The 20,904-nt window shown below is 28.0% G+C and overlaps 3 protein-coding genes across 3 annotated transcripts in view; 2 read left to right on the top strand and 1 right to left on the bottom strand.

Moving 5' to 3' along the window:
- LOC130670878 (uncharacterized) overlaps positions 1-20,904 on the top strand; it is a 75,139-nt gene that overhangs the window by 37,647 nt on the left and 16,588 nt on the right. The window lies entirely within an intron of this gene.
- LOC130670879 (hemicalcin-like) lies at positions 7,102-9,026 on the top strand. The gene is made up of 3 exons (XM_057474484.1): positions 7,102-7,352; positions 7,670-7,819; positions 8,836-9,026. The coding sequence occupies exons 1-3, from the start codon at positions 7,251-7,253 to the stop codon at positions 8,914-8,916; spliced, it is 333 nt and encodes a 110-aa protein (XP_057330467.1). The 5' UTR covers positions 7,102-7,250; the 3' UTR covers positions 8,917-9,026.
- LOC130671975 (juvenile hormone esterase-like) lies at positions 9,539-20,139 on the bottom strand. The gene is made up of 7 exons (XM_057476155.1): positions 19,855-20,139; positions 16,268-16,393; positions 15,064-15,406; positions 13,304-13,509; positions 12,948-13,128; positions 11,380-11,716; positions 9,539-9,692 (listed from the first exon to the last, which is right to left on the bottom strand). Exons 1-7 carry the CDS (start codon positions 20,056-20,058, stop codon positions 9,539-9,541), a joined length of 1,551 nt encoding a protein of 516 aa, XP_057332138.1. The 5' UTR covers positions 20,059-20,139.

Genomic DNA, 20,904 nt, shown 5'->3' on the forward strand with positions numbered 1-20,904 from the left:
TTTTTGTAAATTTAAAAACTCTAATTTTTTTACTCACAGAAAATTTAAATATTAAGTTAAAATAAAATTCTCTGACGTCCATTTTACCACTTACTACTATTAGTAGATTCTTGTAAATATTTAAACGTTTTCTAGCCCAGAGAAAGGATATTATGTTCTTTTGATCTCAGTAGAAGGCTTGCAATTACATCAATTTATGTAAAAAATATTTTATATAAAACTTCATACTTTACTTCTCAGAAAATCTGGGTAACGTCTACGACTAAAATACCAGTTCTGATATTTTTATTTACTTGCAAAAAAAAAAAAAGCTTCTACTAAGGTAAAAGCCCCTATACCTACTCACTTTTCATTGGAGTGAGATTAAATCACTCAATATAAATGATTAAATAAAATGAAAAACCAGATTTTTTTTTATAGTTATTTTTTGAAGTTTCGAGTATTAGAATAAAATTTAAGTTTGAAGAATAATCTTGATAATTAATTATTATTAATTTTTTAAATAAGCTCCTTGAGTGTACCCATAGTCGCTCACTAAAAGTTGTCATGTACCATTACTCGACCAACAAATGGCCCTATAGTCGCTCAAAGACAATATCAATTAAACTATGATAAGTTTATTGATTTGGGCAAATAATTTATAAATTATAGGGGAGGGTGGGGCAGAGCGGCCCCCCTGAAATTTTGACCAAAAAAAAAATTTTTTTTTTTTTCGACTAATTACTATAAATCCGATATGTTTGCGCATTTTTACCCCTACGCATGACATTTGGGGCAAAATGGACAAGCCCAAAATTTAGAAAAAGTGATTTTTTCATATTTTTATCGTCAAATTAAAAAAAAATTATCATAATTCCACATTTCTAGCCCTACGCATAACACCTGGGGCAAAATAGACCAGCCGAAACTTCCGAAAAAATTATTTTTTCATATTTTTCGGCCGTTTCTCTATGTAAGAGGCAAATTTGGTCACTAAAAATTTATAAAAATTAAATTTTTTTTTTTAGTTGATAAATTTTTGAAATAAAGTAAAACTATAGAATTGATTTTTTTTTTTATTAAATAACAATTAGTAATTAAGGTAATCGAGAGTGAACGATTTTTTACGCTTTAAAAAATTTTTTTCGAGTAATATAAAACCAAAAATAGTTGTCAAGAGAAAGAAATACATTCTTAATGATGAAAACAATTTAAAAAAAAAAAAAACGAAAAAAAAAAATATTTTTTATCACTTTTTGAAGGGAGGCCGCTCTGCCCCACAAAAAAAAAAAAAATTTTCAGAATTTTGGCAAAATGTCCATAAATTTGTTCGAAATAGGACAAAAGTAAAGTGATCTTATGGTTGAAAGCCACAAAAAATAATAATTGGCTTAGGGGGGCCGCTCTGCCCCACCCTCCCCTACTACTTTATTCTTTCATAATCTAAAATTTCATGAATTTTAAAAATGTATTTAATAAGATATAGTTATAACAATTCGAAAAAAATTTGACGTACCCTATTTAATCTAACGAATGAACGTTAAAGTAAAAAATACCCGGCTTCCCTCGCGGACTCGGGATTACTCCGAAATCATGGTGAAATTTCGGTGAAATCATAGTGGAAAGATAGTGAACCCATAGTGAAATGACAGTGAAATCACTGTAACTTTGTGCCATTTGCTTACTGTGTGATAATTATCATCCGATGGTAATTTTATGATGATTTCACCATCGATTCATAGTAGAATCACAATAGCATAACAGTCAATTTACAGTAGTATAGCTGTAAGTTGACAGTAGTCTCACTGTGTATTTACAGTGATTTCACTATCAGTTTATGCTGGATCTGCAGTGCTTCAGTCATGCTTTCTCAGTAATAATACCGTGATCATACAGTGATTTCACAGCAGTCTTACTATAGATTCTTCGTGAAATCACAATAATATCGCTGTGAATTGACAGTAATATTACTGTGATTACTTAATCATTTAATCCTGGATCTGCTTAGTTTTCATCGAGATTTAGGGGCAATATTGAGATCCTATATTTATTGATTCAAAGATAATAATAATAAAATTAATAATAATATTATAATAGCAACAATAATCCTAATCTTGGTTTTTCAATAAATAATTTTTCTTGTTTAAAAAAATTATTTATTATCCCTTTGTATGACTTCATGTAATTCCTCTGGAGAATTAAATGCTATTTTTTACCCTCGGTAAAGAAGGAATTTTATTTTTTTTTAACGTACGATGGGACTCGAACTGCCGACCCTTCGATTGAAGAGCAGCTTAAGTCATGTACTTTAGCCCACTCGGCCACCACACGCATTCGGAACTAAATATTTAATCTGTTACTTGATGCTATTCAATACTATATATACTCAAGACTAAGTTATAAGAAAAATTATTTTATTAAATACTATAAAATTAAAAGAATACGATATTCATAAAAAAAAAAATGTTTGCCTTCATTTGTAAATCATCAAGTTTTCTGAACTGAAGAATATTTTATTCTAAATTATGATAAATAATAAATATTTACTATTGAAATATTAATCTAAATGATGTTCTCTTTATTTTTTGCAGTAGTTTAAATTCAATTTATACAGTTTTAAAAAAAAAGTTATTCAATTTTTTTATTTATTTATTTTTTTTTATAATTCTGAAGAATTTTACCGTCTTAAGCTTTTATAAAATTAACTAAATTAGATAATTACAGATAAAGTTTCGCTCGGAAATTCCTAAAATAGCTAAATTTATAATAAATAAAATACATATGTGCCAAAATATTTGCTAAACTTACAAACAATTATAGGAGCATTTATGAAATAATTGATATTATTTTTTTTTTCAATTCCATTTCTATCGATTAATGACATTAAAAATTCAAATTTTGATTTTGAAATTGGATTAATGATAGATGTACCGTATCAGATCACTATCAAAGTAGAGTGAAATCATGGAGAAAACGCGAATAATTTGCTGTGAAAATATCATAGAGTCACAGTGCTAATACTACTAGGTTGTCATGGGATCACGGTAAATTCATGGTTAAACTACTATGAACTGACTGTGAAACTATTGTAAAGTCACAGAGTTAACACTATCAGATTACTATGGAATCACAGTGAATTCGTAGTGAAATCACGATAAACTGACTGTGAACCCATGATAAAGCCTCAGTGTTACCATTGTTGGGTTACCATAAATCGATAGCTGATCGACAGTAAAATTATCATGAAAGTATGGTAATTTTATTCTAAACCTACAAAAGAATCACAAGTGAAATCACTATGGAACTACCATAAAATTACTGTAAAATTACTATATAACCAGAGTGACGAAATGGCACAAAACGACTGTGAATTCACTATGAAATTACCATCAATACACAGTAAACTTACGGTAAAATTGATTTCACTGTGATTTCACTGTGATTTCACAGTAACCCCGAATCCGCGAGGGTTTGCGCGATTTTGAAAACAGTCATTTAATTTACATTTATAATCTATTATAAAATAATTTGATACATCATATTTTAATATATTTAGATTCACAAATAATTATTTATCAATAATAATATTTTTAGTTGTAATTTTTTTTTATAAAAATTATAAAAAAACGCCTTAAACAGTTTAAGTGAGCGACTAATGGTACTGAGCGGGTATAGGAACTTATACCTTAATTCTTAAACTTTTTCAATTTATAAAATCAAATGCTTTTACATTCCAGCAATTGAAAGCTCACTCAACAATAACTAAAATTACTTTTCTTATCTATCTGCTGAATATTAAATATGTAAACAGTAATTTAAAAAATTTAATCAAGTCTTCATTCACCTAAGCTTCAACGATTTCGATTTATTTGAGCTTTGAATTTAATAATCAGTGATAATGCAAAGATGTTAATGACTAAAACACTGACGTCATTAAAAAAGTCCACTTATGCAATTAAATATTTATTTTTCAAACTAAACTAATTTAAATTCAATTAATTACGGACGAAAGTTCTATTTCTCGTGTCGATAGAACAATTTTTTTTTTTTTTGTCAATTTTTATACTCAAAATAAATTCACTCAATACATCAAAGAATTTATTTAAATATTCAAATGCCGTATCCTTGAAAGAAAATTACCATATTTTCTTAATTGGAAATTTATATATCAAATCATTAAATTCAATTATCGCTATCACAGTTTTTTATAAAAAGAATCTGGATTATACTTGAAATATCTTTACGCTAAATAAACTGACTGGAACTGTTAATCAATGAAGACTTATATAAAAAGAGAAAAGTTGGGATAAAGAAAAAAAAAAATAATAATAATAATAATAACAAAAAGGCTTTATTTTATTATACGCATTGCTACAAAGTGGCGGATGAATTTACTTTGTATAATTCATTATCATATAAATAAGCGAATTAAAATTTATATTTGAAATTTATATACCCAAATTATCTAGACAAAGCTTAAAGCAAAGAAATAATTACTTCAGACAAGGATGATTAAAAATATAAACTTTCGCGATTGTATGAGTAATTATTTCAAGTTAATGAATCATTTAATTTTAGAAAGTGCTTCTGGTGACAAACATCTTGAAGATTAAGGGAACAGCTGGGAAAAATACGAACAATTGGGTACATTTTGTTTATATATGTAGGTATCAGAACTGAGGAGTTAGTGACAGAAAATTTTTATCAATTGAAAGTGGTTTTGAGCTCATAAAATTTTCGATTTAAGAAAAAGTATAGTACACGGAAAGAAAATTATAGCAGCGGTTCCCATAATTTTGTGAAATTTTTTCCTATACCATCATAGGAATTACGACCATAAATAATGGGAGCGGTTCCTATAATTATAGAAATGTTTCCCATAATTATAGGAATAGTTCCTATAATTATGGGAATGATACCCATAACACTATAGGAATGGTTCCTATAATTATAGGAATGGTTCCTATAATTATAGGAATGGTTCCTATAATTATAGGAATGGTTCCTATAATTATAGGAATGGTTCCTATAATTTATAGGAATACTTTCTATAATATTATAGGAACCATTCCCATAATATTATGGGAATGGTTCCTATAATAGTATGGAAACTATTCCCATAATATTATGGGAATGATTCCCATAATGTAATTGGAATGGTTCCCATACCATTATGGGAATGGTTCCCATATTATCATGAAAAAATCAATTTAAAGAAAAGTGTGGTAATCACTTTTACAATACACAGAAATATTATTAAATATAAAAACAAAAATTCAAACATTGAAAAAAAAATCGTATTTGGCAAAAAACATTAAAATTTTTAACAAGAATTTTTTGTCAGCACAAAACATTCAAGAAAATTCAAATTTTGGGAAATTTCTATACTATTGTGCAAAAAAAAAATTTAATGATATTATAGGGATGGTTCCCATAACATTATGGGAATAGTTCCCATAATATTATAGGAATAGTTCCTATACCAATATGGGAACCATTCCCATAATAGTATGGGAATGATTCCCATACCATTATGGGAATGGTTCCCATAATGATATGGGAACCATTCCCATAATGGTATGGGAACTATTCTCATACTATCATGGGAATGGTTCCCATAATATATGGGAACAATCCCTATAGTAGTATAGGTACTGTTCCCATACCATTATGGGAACCATTCCCATAATGCATAGGAAAACTTCCCATAATTTTCTTTCCGTGTAGAAAAAAAGTTTCCAGTATGAAAATAACATATATGGTCAAAATATAAGTAAAAATATATGATAAATATCAGAAAATATATGTGGCGAATTTATCTATATTTTCTGATATATATTTTTTTATATTAAAAAATATAATATTCATCATATACGAGTCCGTATATGTTTAGCATGTATAAAATATATATGTCAATCATATACAAAAAATATATTTTTTGAATATGATTGACATATATATTTTATATATACTAAACATATAAGAACTCGTATATGATGAATATTATGTTTTTTAGTATAAAAAAAAATATATCAGAAAATATTGTTAAATTCGCCACATATATTTTCTGATATTTATCATATATTTTATTTTCATACGGGTTAATAAACCTGCATTATAATTCATAGAAGAGAAATCTTATAATTTCTCGTCGGTGATAATAATAACAATAGAAACATTAAATCGTTTTATTTTACGAGTATAAGTATAATCTGAATTAATTAGACACTTTACTACTATGATATAACAATTATGGCTTAAATAGTATTAATTTCTTTCATTTAGATATTTGATATTTTGACTGAGCATTAAAATAAATGTAAGGAATAAAATTCTATAACTTTTCTTATTAATTTTACTTTTTTTGAAATATTGAAAATTTTAAGGGTTGGAAAATGGGGACACTTTAAAAAGATATATCGTTTGTTTGTGATCTATATTTCAAGACCATAAGCCGAAGTTTCAATTGACACTAAGAAAAAATTTTTCGAAAAAAATTTAATACCATTAAAAAAATTTAGCTAACGAAATGGCTCAAGTAAAATGAATTACGTGTAAATGGAAATCGGAACGTGATTTGAATATTATTGAGGAACAAAGGGGTTGGAGAACAATCATTTGAAATTGTCAAGTTATTGATAATGAAAGGTAAAAGTGATAGATGACAGTTTGAAATCACTTTGAAGAAAAAAATTTTACAAAAAACTTTAGTCATCATTTAACACGGGTGATATTCCAATTTCAAAAATTTACAGTAATACAAAGTTCACATTTTCGTGAAATAATTTTACTATCTATCCAGTCATATCGCGTTACTATATAATTCCAAATAGACATACCCGACTAGAAATTTTTATGTGAGACTTTTCAAATCAATTTCATAGTTTACAAAAATATAACAATACGACACAAAAAAAAATAAACCAATATAGAAGTCGAATAAGATAAGATACCATTATACGAAAAAATATATAGAATATGTGATGAAGAATAACGTTATTATTTTTACTCTCAATTGATACTAAATGTAATTACACTATTTTAATTTTAATTCGTTGATAATGGTGTCGAAATATTTTTTTAATTGATAAATGTATTATATTAACGACAACAAGAAATCGTACGCAGTGTGTCTTGAGCTGTATATATTTTTTGTCTTTTACTGATAAGCGTCGAAAATATACTAGTTAACTTAAGTTTCTACATATTATTGAAAAAAAATTTTTAAAACAACAATTATAAAAAAACAAAAAGCTGAATAATTGTCAATCATGTATGTAGCAATGATGTCTGTTATTTTTTTAACTATCGCAACTTTTAATTTAAAAGCCGAAATATTGAAAGGCAGTAAATGCTTCGATCATGGAGAGTATGTGAGTATTTTATTTTTTTGTTATGGAAAAGTTTAAATTGATAATAAAAATTAATTAACTAGTACTTGTGGTCGAGTGGATAATAATAATAATAATAATAATAATAATAATAATAATAATAATAATAATAATAATAATAATAATAATAATAATAATAATAATAATAATAATAATAATAATAATAATAATAATAATAATAATAATAATAATAATAATAATAATAATAATAATAATAATAATAATAATAATAATAATAATAATAATTATAATTATAATTATAATTATAATAATAATAACATTGTAATCAAATTTGACAGTGTAACATCGACAAGGATTGCTGTTCTGAAAAATGTTTATTTATTAAAGTAAATAATAGTAAAAGATTTGGATTGTGCATTCCTGTGATGTATAATGATAGAGACGAAAAAATCAAGAATCGGCCATTCTGTCTTAGAAATGGAATTTCAGTACGTATATAAGGGAGGAGGTGGGGTGGCAAAACGGGCACTTAAGGGGGATAGCCACTGTAAAATTTCAAAAAAAAAAATTTTTTTTTTTTTTTATTAAATCAAAGTGTATGTTCAAAAATATGTATCTAGAGTTTTACATGAAAATTCCTAATATTTTTCAAGTTATAGTCATTTTTGTGACAGCACGTCAACTGACCGTTGCATCGACTAAAAACTTTAAACGCGTTTTTCTCGAAACTACTTTTTTTGGACTGGTGGCATCTGTAATTTTCATAAATATGAACCGATTCGCAACTTTTTTTTTTTCGTATTCGTCTATTCAGTAGCTAAAGTTGCACGTAGGGGATTTTGAAAATTTTAATTTTTAAGATTTTTTAGGGCTGTTTGAATCCAAAAAAATGAGAAAAAATAACGAAAAAATTTTAAATATGTCGCCATTTTTTTTCAAATCCAAATTTTCAAAATTCCCTATGTGCAACGATAACCACATGCACACAGATTACAACGCCGTTTGGTTTTTTTGTTTCTGATAATCCGTTTTTGAGTTAGAGATGACACCGTAGTGGGGGAAATTTTTTTGGTGCTCCACAAAAATGCTTATAACTTTGTAACAACATGATATTTTTTAATAAAAATTTAGGAGAATTATCTTCAATGTATACTTTATAAAACAAAAAAAACCGATTCCCGAATTCCTTTATTATTCCAGCCAAAAAAATTCCCGAAAATCACCTATTTTTTCGACCCTCACAGTGGCTATCTCTCTTAAGGAAATACTAAGTTTTTGAGAACTTAAATACGCAAAATTTTTTTTTTAATGAAATTCAAAGTAAATAGACAAAATTTTCGGAGGCCATTAAAAAAAATGTTTCATTTTCGCGGGTAAAATGGAGTACTCGCTAAAAAAGGTGAAAAAAGAGGTGAAAAAAATTTTGGGGGTACGCCGTTTTGTCCCCGCTCTATATATATATATTTCTTATTTATATTAACTTTGTTTTTATTATCACTTTTAGTGTCTGGATCATAGTGATTGCTGTTCTCTCAAATGTGTAAATATCGGTTTAACAACAATGCGTTTGTGTACTGCTCGATAAAGAAAACATTTATTGATCACATAAAATAAGATATCATAATATTTAAGATTATGTGTACAAATATGTTAATGTTTGTGTAAACAATGCAAGAGTAAATATATATGGTACACGGAGAGAATTTGATGATACTATCTACAATACAAAATTTTTAATTTTAACTATCTAAAATGGTAGTAAAATTTTTCAGTGGTTGTAATAATTAGTTTTACCATTGAAAATGTTAACAGTAACAAATGATGGTGGTGACGATTACTATCGAAGATGCTAATTCTAACTATTAAAGATTATATTTGTTACAACCGAAGATGGTAACTGCGCGGAGAAAAATTTATGGTAACAATTACAATATATTATGGGAATGGTTCCCATAATGCATGGTAACCGGTTTTTTTGAAACGTTGATTATAGGAACGGCACCCATATATATTATGGTTATGGTTACCATACAAATGGATCCATTTGGAATTAGTAACATGATATAGTTCTAGAGTTTATTTTCTGGCAATAAAGAAAACTACAAAATATTATAAAAATTAAATTCAAATTTTCAAACATGCGCAATGTGAAAATATAAAAACTTGTTTGAGTAACATATAGAAAGTATACAAGTTTATAGAAAAAATTAATGACAATCATTTGCTGGATGAAGAGCACGGTGACTTGGCCTCCTTCGCACAGTAGAAACGGTATTAATATCAAGAAGATGTCCATAAATTCCCGTCTCTGGCCAAACTATATCTAAAAATGGATCATCTTCTCCAAGTGGCGTAGGATGCCTAATAAAAATATATAATATATAACTCATAAATATGTTAAATTATATGGCAAAGTATGAAACAAAGCGATTTCAGACGAGAGTGATAGCGTCTTAAAATCTGAAATCATGATTTTTTCGGCCATATCTTGTAGGTAACATTTCAGTGCCAGAGGTCAATCGAAACAAAAAATTTCCCATAAAAAAAACTATACATTCGAGGTAATTGTATCTATATGACATATATAAAAATATATGCCTCATATGTACAATTTTGCCCGGATCTATGTTTTTTCGTATGAATTGAACGAATACAGAACCCATATAAAGATTCAATAATCAGTTAATTAGAAAGATCTATAATTTTTCCTGATGTGGCTTACAATAAACAAATGCGACTCAAGAAAAGTGAAATGAATAGAAAATATTGCCGTGGCTGCAAACAAAACAGTTTCATCCTTGACGTAGTACTGTCGGTTTTCAAATTTTCAAATTGCTCAGAATTTAATGAAATATTCGACATATTAGTTCACGAGCAAAAAAATATCGTGATTGAAAGATCTAATGGATTGTGATGCGCGTATCGTGAAGGGAGCGATCTGGACATCGCGATCCATTCTAATCCCATTCACGATCCGAATTGGTGTCAACACTATACTTATCGCAACTCACACTAACTTCTGAATAGCTAAACGAGTATCGTGATAGTTAGATACTGTATCATGCTCCCGTGTAAAAAAAAACTCGTTCCAAAAAGATTCCAAAAAAGTTTCGCATGTGGAACTTCTAAACATGAGACAGATAAGAACTTCGAATAGAACTTTTTTGGAACGTTAGTAATTTCGATGGTAGAAAAAAAATTTTAATGAGCAAATTTAAAGTCAAAAAAGAACGTTTTTGGAACTTTTTTGGAATTTTATATGGAAATTCCTAAAAAGTTACAGAATTATCACTTTTGACTTTTTTGTGGACTAAAAAAGACATTCTAAAATCACTATTTTTGCATCTTTTGTAGACTAAAGACGTTCTAGAAACATGCCAAAATAGTTCAAAAATCACTACTTTTGAATTTTTTATAGAACTAAAAAAAACGTCCATAAAAAATTCCAAAAAAGTTCCAAGAACGTCCTTTTCTTACTCTAAATTTGCTCATAAAAATTTTTTTTTTACCATCAGAATTACTAACGTTCCAAAAAAGTTCCATTCGAAGTTCTAATCTGTCTCATTTTTAGAAGTTCCTTATGCGGAACTTTTTTAGAATCTTTTTGGAACAAATTTTTTTTACACGGGCTGGTCACGATATTTTTTTCTTTCTATAGAAAACGATTACAAAAATATCCAATGAAATTTTTTGAGAGCTACAGAGAACCAATAAAATTTGAATTTCCATTCATTTAATATTGAACCTCATGATAAATCATAGCCCTGATTAAAAAACTCCGATTGAAACCAATGAATCCAATCGGATTTCAATCGGAATCAATCGGATTAAATCGGAGCTTTCAATCAAGGAGGACTCACTTAATTTTTTCGTTCCCTGTAGCTCTTAAAAAATTTCATAAAATTTAATTTTATTTTATTAAACTCTGAACAGTAATTTCAAAACCGATAGTACTACTTTTAAGAAGATATTGATAGTTTTGAACCCGTTTGAAATGCGTTTGAAATGCAGGAGCATGATATGATAGTATATTTTCTTTACTTCTTACAAATACTTAGCAAAGTTAGTCCACATTGTCACCATTTTCAAGCGATGTTGTCCAATATCACTTGAATAATCAAGACTTTGATTTTTATTACTATACCAAAAGATGTGAGCGTTATCATCAGCATGTCCAGTTCCTTTCAAATTATTGTTTCCTTCAACTTTATGTAGAGATTGGTCATAATCAAACGAATTACGATAATAATATACTGGAGCTGATCCATAAGTAGCTAATAGTAATCGAGTTCTATCTATACCCGCAACAAAAGATAAGTCGCTCAAAATATTTACTAATCCATTAGTAATGGTCTCGCCCAAAAACTCAAGAATAGATGCCACCGCTGTAAAATATTGAAAATTTTTATTCATTGTAGGGTAATAGCGCCAGTTTTTGACCCAACACCATTTGTGGAAACTTTATACTTTATTTTGATGTACTCTCTAAACATGAATAAGTGAAATAAGTGAATATTCACTAATTTCAAGTGCCAATCAAACCACTTTTTGGAATTAGAGATTCGGTTTGCACTTTAAATTAGTCAATATTCACTTATTTTCACTAATTTATGTTTAGAGAGTACACACAAGGAAAATTATTGTGATTGGAAGCATCTAAAGTGTCGTGACACGGGTTTCGCTAAAAGCAGGTATTGAAAGTATTAAAAATCGGGAGTTTTATCTCATTTAACAAATAAAAAAAACATGATTTTGAGAAATTCGTTTGTTTTATAATAACTTATTAAGAATCATTTTTTAGATTTGAAGCTGCGTTATCTATATTATTAAGAGAATAAGGAAAATTTTGTTCCCGCCATATCTATATGATAGAATTAGTTAATGTTATTGAAATTGGTATCATTAGATAGGTCTTGACTTGAATTTGTGCCTTTTCATACTTTAAACTCTTTTTAATTGCCAAGTATTGAGATGAATAGATTTATCTATATCATTCGAATTACATTTAAATTACGCGGGAAAAAAGACGATCGTATTTATTTTCTTTAAATAAATTAATACTTTAATTATTCTGTCACTAAATATGACTGAATGTCACTGAATATATAGCTATATTATTTATATCGCTTTACTTATTCCAAAATGACAGATTTTTATGCTCCCTTTTGGTTTTAGGAAGCTTCTCAAAGCCAAAAAAGTGTGCATAGAAAAAAAAAGGATTCATTGACACAAAAAATCTTTACTCGCCTAAAGAAAATTTTTACTTACCCCAATAAATTTTTTGCATTGTGAATTGAAAAACAAAAATTTATTTAGAACTAGAAAAAATTACTTGGTGCAAGGAATTATTTCTTGATCAAAAAAATCTTTTCTCGCCCCAAGACAATTTTTGTATTTAATTGATAATGCATAAAATTTCTTGGTGCAGATTAAAATTTTTTGCGGCAAGAAATCCTTTTTTTTCTGCGTATTATAAATTTAGTAGCGATATTTGGGCAGTCACGTAGTGACTGCACGTGGTTCGTATTAATTAAAGAGTTAGTTGTAAATTTATAGAACATAAATAAGATAAAAAATTTCAAGTATCTCAATCAGCTCCGGTCATTTTTTAATTACCTTTGGCATATGACAAAGATATAAATTCGTCTTTCGTGAATCCTAAAATATGAGGATGTTGATTAAAATCTCCTGAATAGTATAGTTTTAAAGGACACTCAGTTAAAAAATTATTTCCAGGGTCTATCCAGGTCTCTACCGTTGGTTGAAATGGAAGTGTCAAATTTCCGGCCGTAATGAACTAGAAATACATAAATATAAATTTTTTTTAAAAATGTAAGTTTTTAATTTGATGAAAAAAAGGCCAGTATACAACGAGAAGTTCGAAAAATTAAAAAAAAAATAACAATTTTTAACAAGAATTAATAACTCGCTAGATATCCCATCGTACTCTGAGTTTACTTAATCAAACTTACTAAATAAAGCGCAAGAAAATTTGTTTGGTGAGCAACTTCGTAGGCATCTGCTTGATATAAGTATTCAAGTAGATAGTCTTTATCTTGACCCTCATATCCAAGACTTTTTCCTAATCTAAAAGCTCGATATTCAGCTTCTTGAGGAGTTGTGAATCCCCAAAAATTAAGTGGTGATCCACTCATTGCTATAGACGCTCTGAATAAACCTGTGACAATATTTCAATTATTTCATGAAAATTCGAGAACGAAAAAAAACTCTTAAGTCAGGTCTAATATATAGTAAAAAATTTGCAAATCCAAAAAATAACAAATTTTTTTTTTTTCTCGGAAACAGGTCCAAAAGTTTTATTTAGATAAAAAAAGACGTCTGTGAAAATTAGAGCTCTTAATATTAACATTAAGAAGTTCCTCATCGCACTTTTCTATTTTCCATAAGAATAACATGGAAAAAATTTTTTTTACGTCTTCTGATTTTTATAAGTAGCTAAAGATACGTCATAGGAATAATTGGCAGGAATATTTTTGTAGGTAATTGAATGCTTTACAAAAAAAGTTTCTTATCATTTTTTGATAAATCTATTTGTTCAAAAGTTATTTAAGGTTGAAGTCGAACTCATATTAACTTTTGAGATCTTTTTACTTTTCCGGCGAAACTACCAGACCTATTACAAAATATCATGGGACCTTTTTTGTAGACAATTTTATTCCCTAGAAGTTATTTCCAATAAAGTTTTTTCGAGTTCCGCATTGTTTTCTAGTTATTTTTATTTTAATGTCAAGCTCTTAAAATCGATCAGAAGGCTATTTTTTTTATGAGCATGACATTAAAATGAAAATAACTAGAAAACAATGCGGAATTCGAAAAAACTTTATTGGAAATAATTTGTAGGAAATAAAATTCTCTATAAAAAAGGTCCCATGATATTTTGTAATAGGTCTGATAGTTTCGCCGGAAAAGTAAAAAGATCCCAAAATTTAATATGAGTTTGACTTCAACCTTAAATAACTTTTGAACAAATAGATTTATCGATAAATGATAAGAAACTTTTTTTGTAGAGCATTCAATTATCTACAAAAATATTCCTGCCAAATATTCCTATGACGCATCGTTAGCTACTTATAAAAATCAGAAGACGTACAAAATAGTATATTACATACCTAGGCCAGTAAAATAAGAAAAGTCTCAGAGCACATGTAATTGTTGGCCGAGGCGAAGCCGAGGCTGACAAACATGTGGTCTGAGGCTTTCTTTTTTACTGGCCAAGGTGCGTATACTATTTTTCATGTTATTCTTATGGAAAATAGAAAAGTGCAATGAGGAACCTCTTAATGTTAATATTGAGAGCTCTAATTTTCACAGACGTCTTTTTTTATCTAAATAAAACTTTTGAACCTGTTTCCGAGAAAAAAAAAAATTTTTTTTTTTTTTTTGGATCACCCTATTATATATATATATATATGAAATTATAATTTAGTGAGTTACTAAGACATTTCATAAATTAAAAACATAATATTCCAAGTTCAATTATTAATATCTGAATCAATTATTTATTGAAACAATTATGTTTTTAATTAACAACTTAAATATAAATTTGTTTAATTCTGGACCGGAGTGAATGCGAATTGAAATAAAATCTGCATCACTACGCTGAATAAACAAACTCTATATTTACTCCATTTCTTTCTATTTACTCTATTGAAGTAAAATCCGTATGCACTCCCAATTTCTAACAGTGTAATATTCATTTATATTTAATTACCTCGAGAAGCTTTCGATAGTACATGGAGCTCAACCAACGCGCCACCAGCACTTTCTCCAAAAATAGTCACTTTGTCTGGATCACCACCAAAATTAATAATATTTTGTTGGACCCATTTGAGTGCTAAAACTTGATCTTTTAATCCAGCATTTCCCATTGCATCTTTATGGTTTAGTGATAGAAAACCGAAAGCTCCCAGACGGTAATTCATTGTTACTACAACGACATCTTTTTCAACTAAGAAATCAGGACCAAAATAACTACTATTAAGTGAACCGAACATAAAAGCGCCGAAATGTATCCAAACCATAACTGGACGTAAATCTAGATCCGTTGAATAGACCTTAAATTAAAAGGGTTTATTTCAATATTTTATAAATTAGTGTTTTATTTTTTTAATACTCTCTAAACACGAATTAGTGAAAATTTCATTATTTACGTTAGTGAAGCAGTATTCACTTCATAATCAGTGTATTTAAATAACAAATTAGTGATTTTCACTACTGAACTAGCGATATTTTCATAATTTCTACAAGTGAAACTGTTATTCACTTCTTAATTTATGAATTTCACAATTTCACTAGTAACTTTAACTAGCAAATAATTAAATATTTTACTAGATATAAATATAATTAATAATTATGGTGCTATTTTTAAAAATTTTAATAAAAAACTTTCAAAATAAAAAAAAATAGAAGTACAGAACAATAATATATTTATATGAAGAGTACGTCAATCATAACATCACGGATTTTTTATTTCTTTATCAGTTATTGTTTGGTATCATAACGAATATACTATTTACACTCACGCAATCACATGCGTAGGTCAGCGCAGTGGATAGCATCAAAGACTTTGAATCAGAAGGATGCAGGTTCGAGCCCAGCCGTCACCGGGATTTTTTCATCAATCAAAATCATGTATACTTCTTCTAAGTAATAATTCTAATACATTAATTATATTTCAGATCTAATTACAAGTGTCTTATATTTTTTTTCGCAATATAATATTTTTTTCACCGATGAAATCAGTGGATTCCCATATTCACTTTTCAATTTAGTGAATTCTAATATTCACTAATTCTGCGTGGTACAATTGTAGCATTGACAATTAGTGAATATTCACTTGAAATTAGTGAAAAATCACTAATTCATATTTAGAGAGTAATAATGATAATAATAATAATAACCCTTGGAGTGTAGACATTTAAATAAAGACAATCTTCACTACCGTATATGCGCAAGGAAGCATCGTGATCCCATTGTACACAAGAAGGTGGTTCTGCTTTGGTAGTACGGATTTCAATCCAAGGATCCATTTCTTCTGGAGGCTTTAAAGATTTATAAAATTGAATAATGAAATTTTTTGAAAATTCTTATTCTTATAGAGAAAAAAAAAGTTACCCACAAAAATTAAAAAAAAATTTCTTTTACCTGGAATAGACATAATCTACACTTATAACATAAAAACACAAAGTATATCTTAAAACACTGGTTTTGCGAAAAAAGATCTGATTTTGCGGAATACGTTTGTGGAAATCGAAATTTAAAATAGAAAATCTAATAGTCCAATAGTATATTACGACACTAGGCCAAAAAGTTGAATTCAAAAAATGTGTTTGGGTATTTGTCTTAATTTTGACTTTATTAATTCTCAAATAGTTTGTTTGTTATTGAAAAATCTCGGTATATTTGCTACATAACCCAGTAAACACATTGACGTAAATTTGACGTCAGAGTGACGTTACGCTATGTCATCATTTACGTAAGGTATAAGTCACGAATGAGTCAGGTGTGACTCATTATTTCCCACTTTTTTACGTAAGATTATGATGTAAAACTAATGACGTATGCATGATGTAAATGTGATGTCTGTGTGACCTTCTATGACGTCAATATGACATATGGGTGATGTCAAAATTATCAATTCGGAAAAAATATTTTGAAAAAGAAAAAAATAAATGAAATACCGAATTTTTGATTTGATTATTACCGCGCGAACGCAATGTGAATTCTGAAACAAGATTAGATAATGTTAAATGATGAAAAAATCCTGGGCGTCTGCTGGGTTCGAACACGGCTCCTCTTGGCTGGTAGTCCTAAACGTTGCTCACTTGTCCACATCACGAGAGTTCGAATCTCGTGCTTAATTGATGTATTTAGAGTGAAATGCCGAAAAAGACATAGTTAATAAGTTTTCGTGATGGATTTTTACAAAATTTAAAAAACTCCATGAACTTATATGAAATTTTATAGAAGCAATATTTGTCGACCTCGATGATAATTGTATAAAATTTCATTAAGTTTCATCAAATTTTTTAATTTTTTGTTGTGATGTGAAATTTAAAAAATCTTAAATAAAATTTTGCAAAACATTAAATAATTTCACAAAATCGTTTGAAATTCAATCGATTGAAAAATTGTAATGCTAAACTTTAAAATCATAATAGCAAAAGAGTTCAAACTGTCGTTACATTTTCTTTGTCATCCTAAATGATATTTTCGATATATCATTTAAAAAAATTAAGTTAATTTTTTTATGCTCACGCCAATGTTTTAATCTAAAACGTCTGAATGATCTATTATCGAGTTTATCGATTACTTTGACCCCAAAAATGTTCGACGTTTAGTTGTTATTTTTACACATTTACACATGTTTGAAAATTCATTCTATGATTGTTTTATTTCAATAAATAGATGATAAAAAACTATCACTCGGACATTACATCAGCATTGCGTAAAATACTGACTCGTCACTGATGTAAAGATATGATTTAAGAGTGACATCCACATTACGTATAACCGTGACTTTGCTACTGACATAAATGTATGATTTTAAAATTACGTCATTATGATATACGGATAATGACTTCATTACTACATAACAATGTGATGTAGATTCTATGTCAAACGTACGTAATACATAAGTCATAACTGTGACATAGTACAAGAGTCATGCTTACATCAATATGATGTCACAAGCTTTACATCATATTAAAGTCATGTAGAACGTCAGATTGACATCAAATTTACATCAGATGTCGTGACATTGCTATGACCTACGTATGACGTCAAAATAAGGTCATGTGTTCACTGGGAACCGAGTCATACTAAATAAGCGCACTCTAGTGACAGCTCTCTGCATTGCGAGCCGGCCGCAAAAGCGGCTCTTTCTGGAGTGTAATGCGACCAGGAAGACCGTACTTTCGGCTTGGGGAGCAAGAAAAATAAATTTCCAAATTGATAACAACCGCGACTTTTGTAAAATAGCATCATTGATAGTAACGTTCGAGCTACATGATTTTTTTTCATTGACGCATTGTTATGGTCTTTAATTTTTTTAAAACAAAGGAATCGAAAAATTGCCACGAATTTTTTTCGAAATAAACTTGTAACGATACTGTGCAGTTTAGAAAAAAAATTTTCATACAAAAATTGTTGAGAATTTAATTTTCTACAACAAAGGTTTCATAGCCTTTTGACGTATCTCTGAAATTTCGAAAGTTATAGAAAAAAAAAAACGCGGAATTAATTTATTAAATAATAATATGTTAAAATTCTTTTTTTTATTTTAAATTGCAACTGAGCCGAAATCATTAGATCGATGAGAAAATGTTATGAAAACTTTTTTGTAGAGAATTTAATAAGCTAGTGAATAATTTCTATACATTTTTGTCATATCTGTATTAGTTTTCTCAGAATCTTGATTTTTTTACCATAATTTCGAGATGGAATCTGAGTTTGTGATAAAAAAATATGTCTATATATATTTAAAAAAAAAATAAATTAACACCTAGCAAAGTGGACAAGAATACTTCTAGCATTACTGAAATTAGAAATAAAATTTTTGACTAAGGTAAAAGCCCCTATACCCGCTCAGTACCATTAGTCGCTCACTTTAACTGTTTAAGGCGTTTTTATTATAATTTTTATAAAAAAAATTACAACTAAAAATATTATTATTGATAAATAATTATTTGTGAATCTAAATATATTAAAATATGATGTATCAAATTATTTTATACTAGATTATAAATTTAAATTAAATGACTGTTTTCAAAATCGCGCAAAGCCGGGCATTTTTTACTTTAACGTTCATTCGTTAGATTAAATTTAGGGTACGTCAAATTTTTTTCGAATTGTTATAACTATATCTTATTAAATACATTTTTAAAATTCATGAAATTTTATATTATGAAAGAATAAAGTAGTATAATTTATAAATTATTTGTCCAAATCAATAAACTTATCATAGTTTAATTGATATTGTCTTTGAGCGACTATAGGGCCATGTGTTGGTCGAGTAATGGTACATGACAACTTTTAGTGAGCGACTATGGGTACACTCAAGGAGCTTATTTAAAAAATTAATAATAATTAATAATCAAGATTATTCTTCAAACTTAAATTTTATTCTAATACTCGAAACTTCAAAAAATAACTATAAAAAAAAATCTGGTTTTTCATTTTATTTATTAATTTATACTGAGTGATTTAATCTCACTCCAATGAAAAGTGAGCGGGTATAGGGGCTTTTACCTTAAATCTTAAATTTATGAATAAAAAAATTATTATCACCTTCCTTAAGCAAAATTAATATTTTTGAAAGCGTATTTTAGATATTAAAATTTTCCCTCAAAATATTTAAATGCTTTTAATGAAAAAATTTCAAGAAGCTCATCATACCCCAGTTAAATACTAATTCATGAAAAATTTTCAAGTGTCAAATTTTCCTTTTTTCTATAAAATAAAAAAAATAAATAGTTAATTAATTAAAATTCATTAATTTTACTTTGAATCTACGGCGTCCCAGCGGTGGCTTAGCATATGGTATTCCTTTGAAAGAAGCATACTCCATTTTCCATCCGACTGTTTTCAATATTTCACCACGAACGACTCCTTTGTTCGTACGAACAATTCGTACTTTTTTACATTCAATAGGGAGTAGAAAAAAAATCATAACAATAGTTAATACTAAAAAATGTAACAGCGACATAGTAAGAACTTATTTTCTTTTCTACACTTGTTAATCTGATCAAGGAAGTTTTTTGTTTGTAGTTCACTATTGGTGACCCATTTAAACTAAAGCAAATAAAAAAAACCCAATATTTCTGATATAGGAAATATATCAAAGCAATGATTACTTGTTGTTATCTATTGAGATTATTTTTCAATTATTACTTTGTTGCTAAGTGCTAAGTAATTAATCGAATTATGTTCATTGTTTATTTGACCGTGAGCTGCAATAATCACCAAAAAATCACTTTATTTCAACAAAGGCCTCAATCGTTTCTTTGATTAACTGAAACGTATTAAGCTATTAATGGTTTTATTGATTGGAAATCAATTTAATTCTAAATTAGACTACTGGCAGTCCCTTATCTGTATATTTTATTCACAAAATGATTTTAGAACGGATACACAAAAAAAAATAATTTCTTGGTGCAATAAATTTTTCCTCGTTTTAAGAAAATTTCCACTCGTACCAAGAAACTTTTTGCATTATGAATTGAAAACAAAAATATTCTAGAGGCAAGAAATTTTTTCTAGTCCTAAGAAAATTTTTGTTTTTCATTCATAACGAAAATTATTTCTTGGGGCAAGAAATTCTTTTGTCCTGGGAGTTGTATATTTTCTTAATGACTTTTCATATTTCTTGAAACCAATATTTGAATCCAATAAATTGTTATTTTTTATCAAAAATCAAAAGTTTCAGAAAACTAATATTTTACTAATAGTATATTACACACCAAGAGAGAAAAGTAGGGTATTCCAACTCGTGTGTGTAATTGCCTACCTGGGCCGAAGGCGAGATTGGGATGTCCTATTTACCTCCACACTG

This window comes from Microplitis mediator, chromosome 7 (genome assembly GCF_029852145.1).
Source record: "Microplitis mediator isolate UGA2020A chromosome 7, iyMicMedi2.1, whole genome shotgun sequence".
Lineage (NCBI taxonomy): Eukaryota > Metazoa > Arthropoda > Insecta > Hymenoptera > Braconidae > Microplitis > Microplitis mediator.

Bases quoted from the DNA above. Each gene is read 5' to 3' on its own strand.
- LOC130670879 (XM_057474484.1), top strand. From the start codon at position 7,251: ATGTATGTAGCAATGATGTCTGTTATTTTTTTAACTATCGCAACTTTT. The intron at 7,353-7,669 runs GTGAGTATTTTA...CAAATTTGACAG, and splicing joins GCTTCGATCATGGAGAGTAT to TGTAACATCGACAAGGATTG. The intron at 7,820-8,835 runs GTACGTATATAA...TATCACTTTTAG, and splicing joins GTCTTAGAAATGGAATTTCA to TGTCTGGATCATAGTGATTG.
- LOC130671975 (XM_057476155.1), bottom strand. From the start codon at position 20,058: ATGTCGCTGTTACATTTTTTAGTATTAACTATTGTTATGATTTTTTTT. The intron at 13,510-15,063 runs GTAATTAAATAT...ATATTGTCACAG, and splicing joins ACTATCGAAAGCTTCTCGAG to GTTTATTCAGAGCGTCTATA. The intron at 9,693-11,379 runs GTAAGAAGTAAA...TATTTTTATTAG, and splicing joins ACTAACTTTGCTAAGTATTT to GCATCCTACGCCACTTGGAG.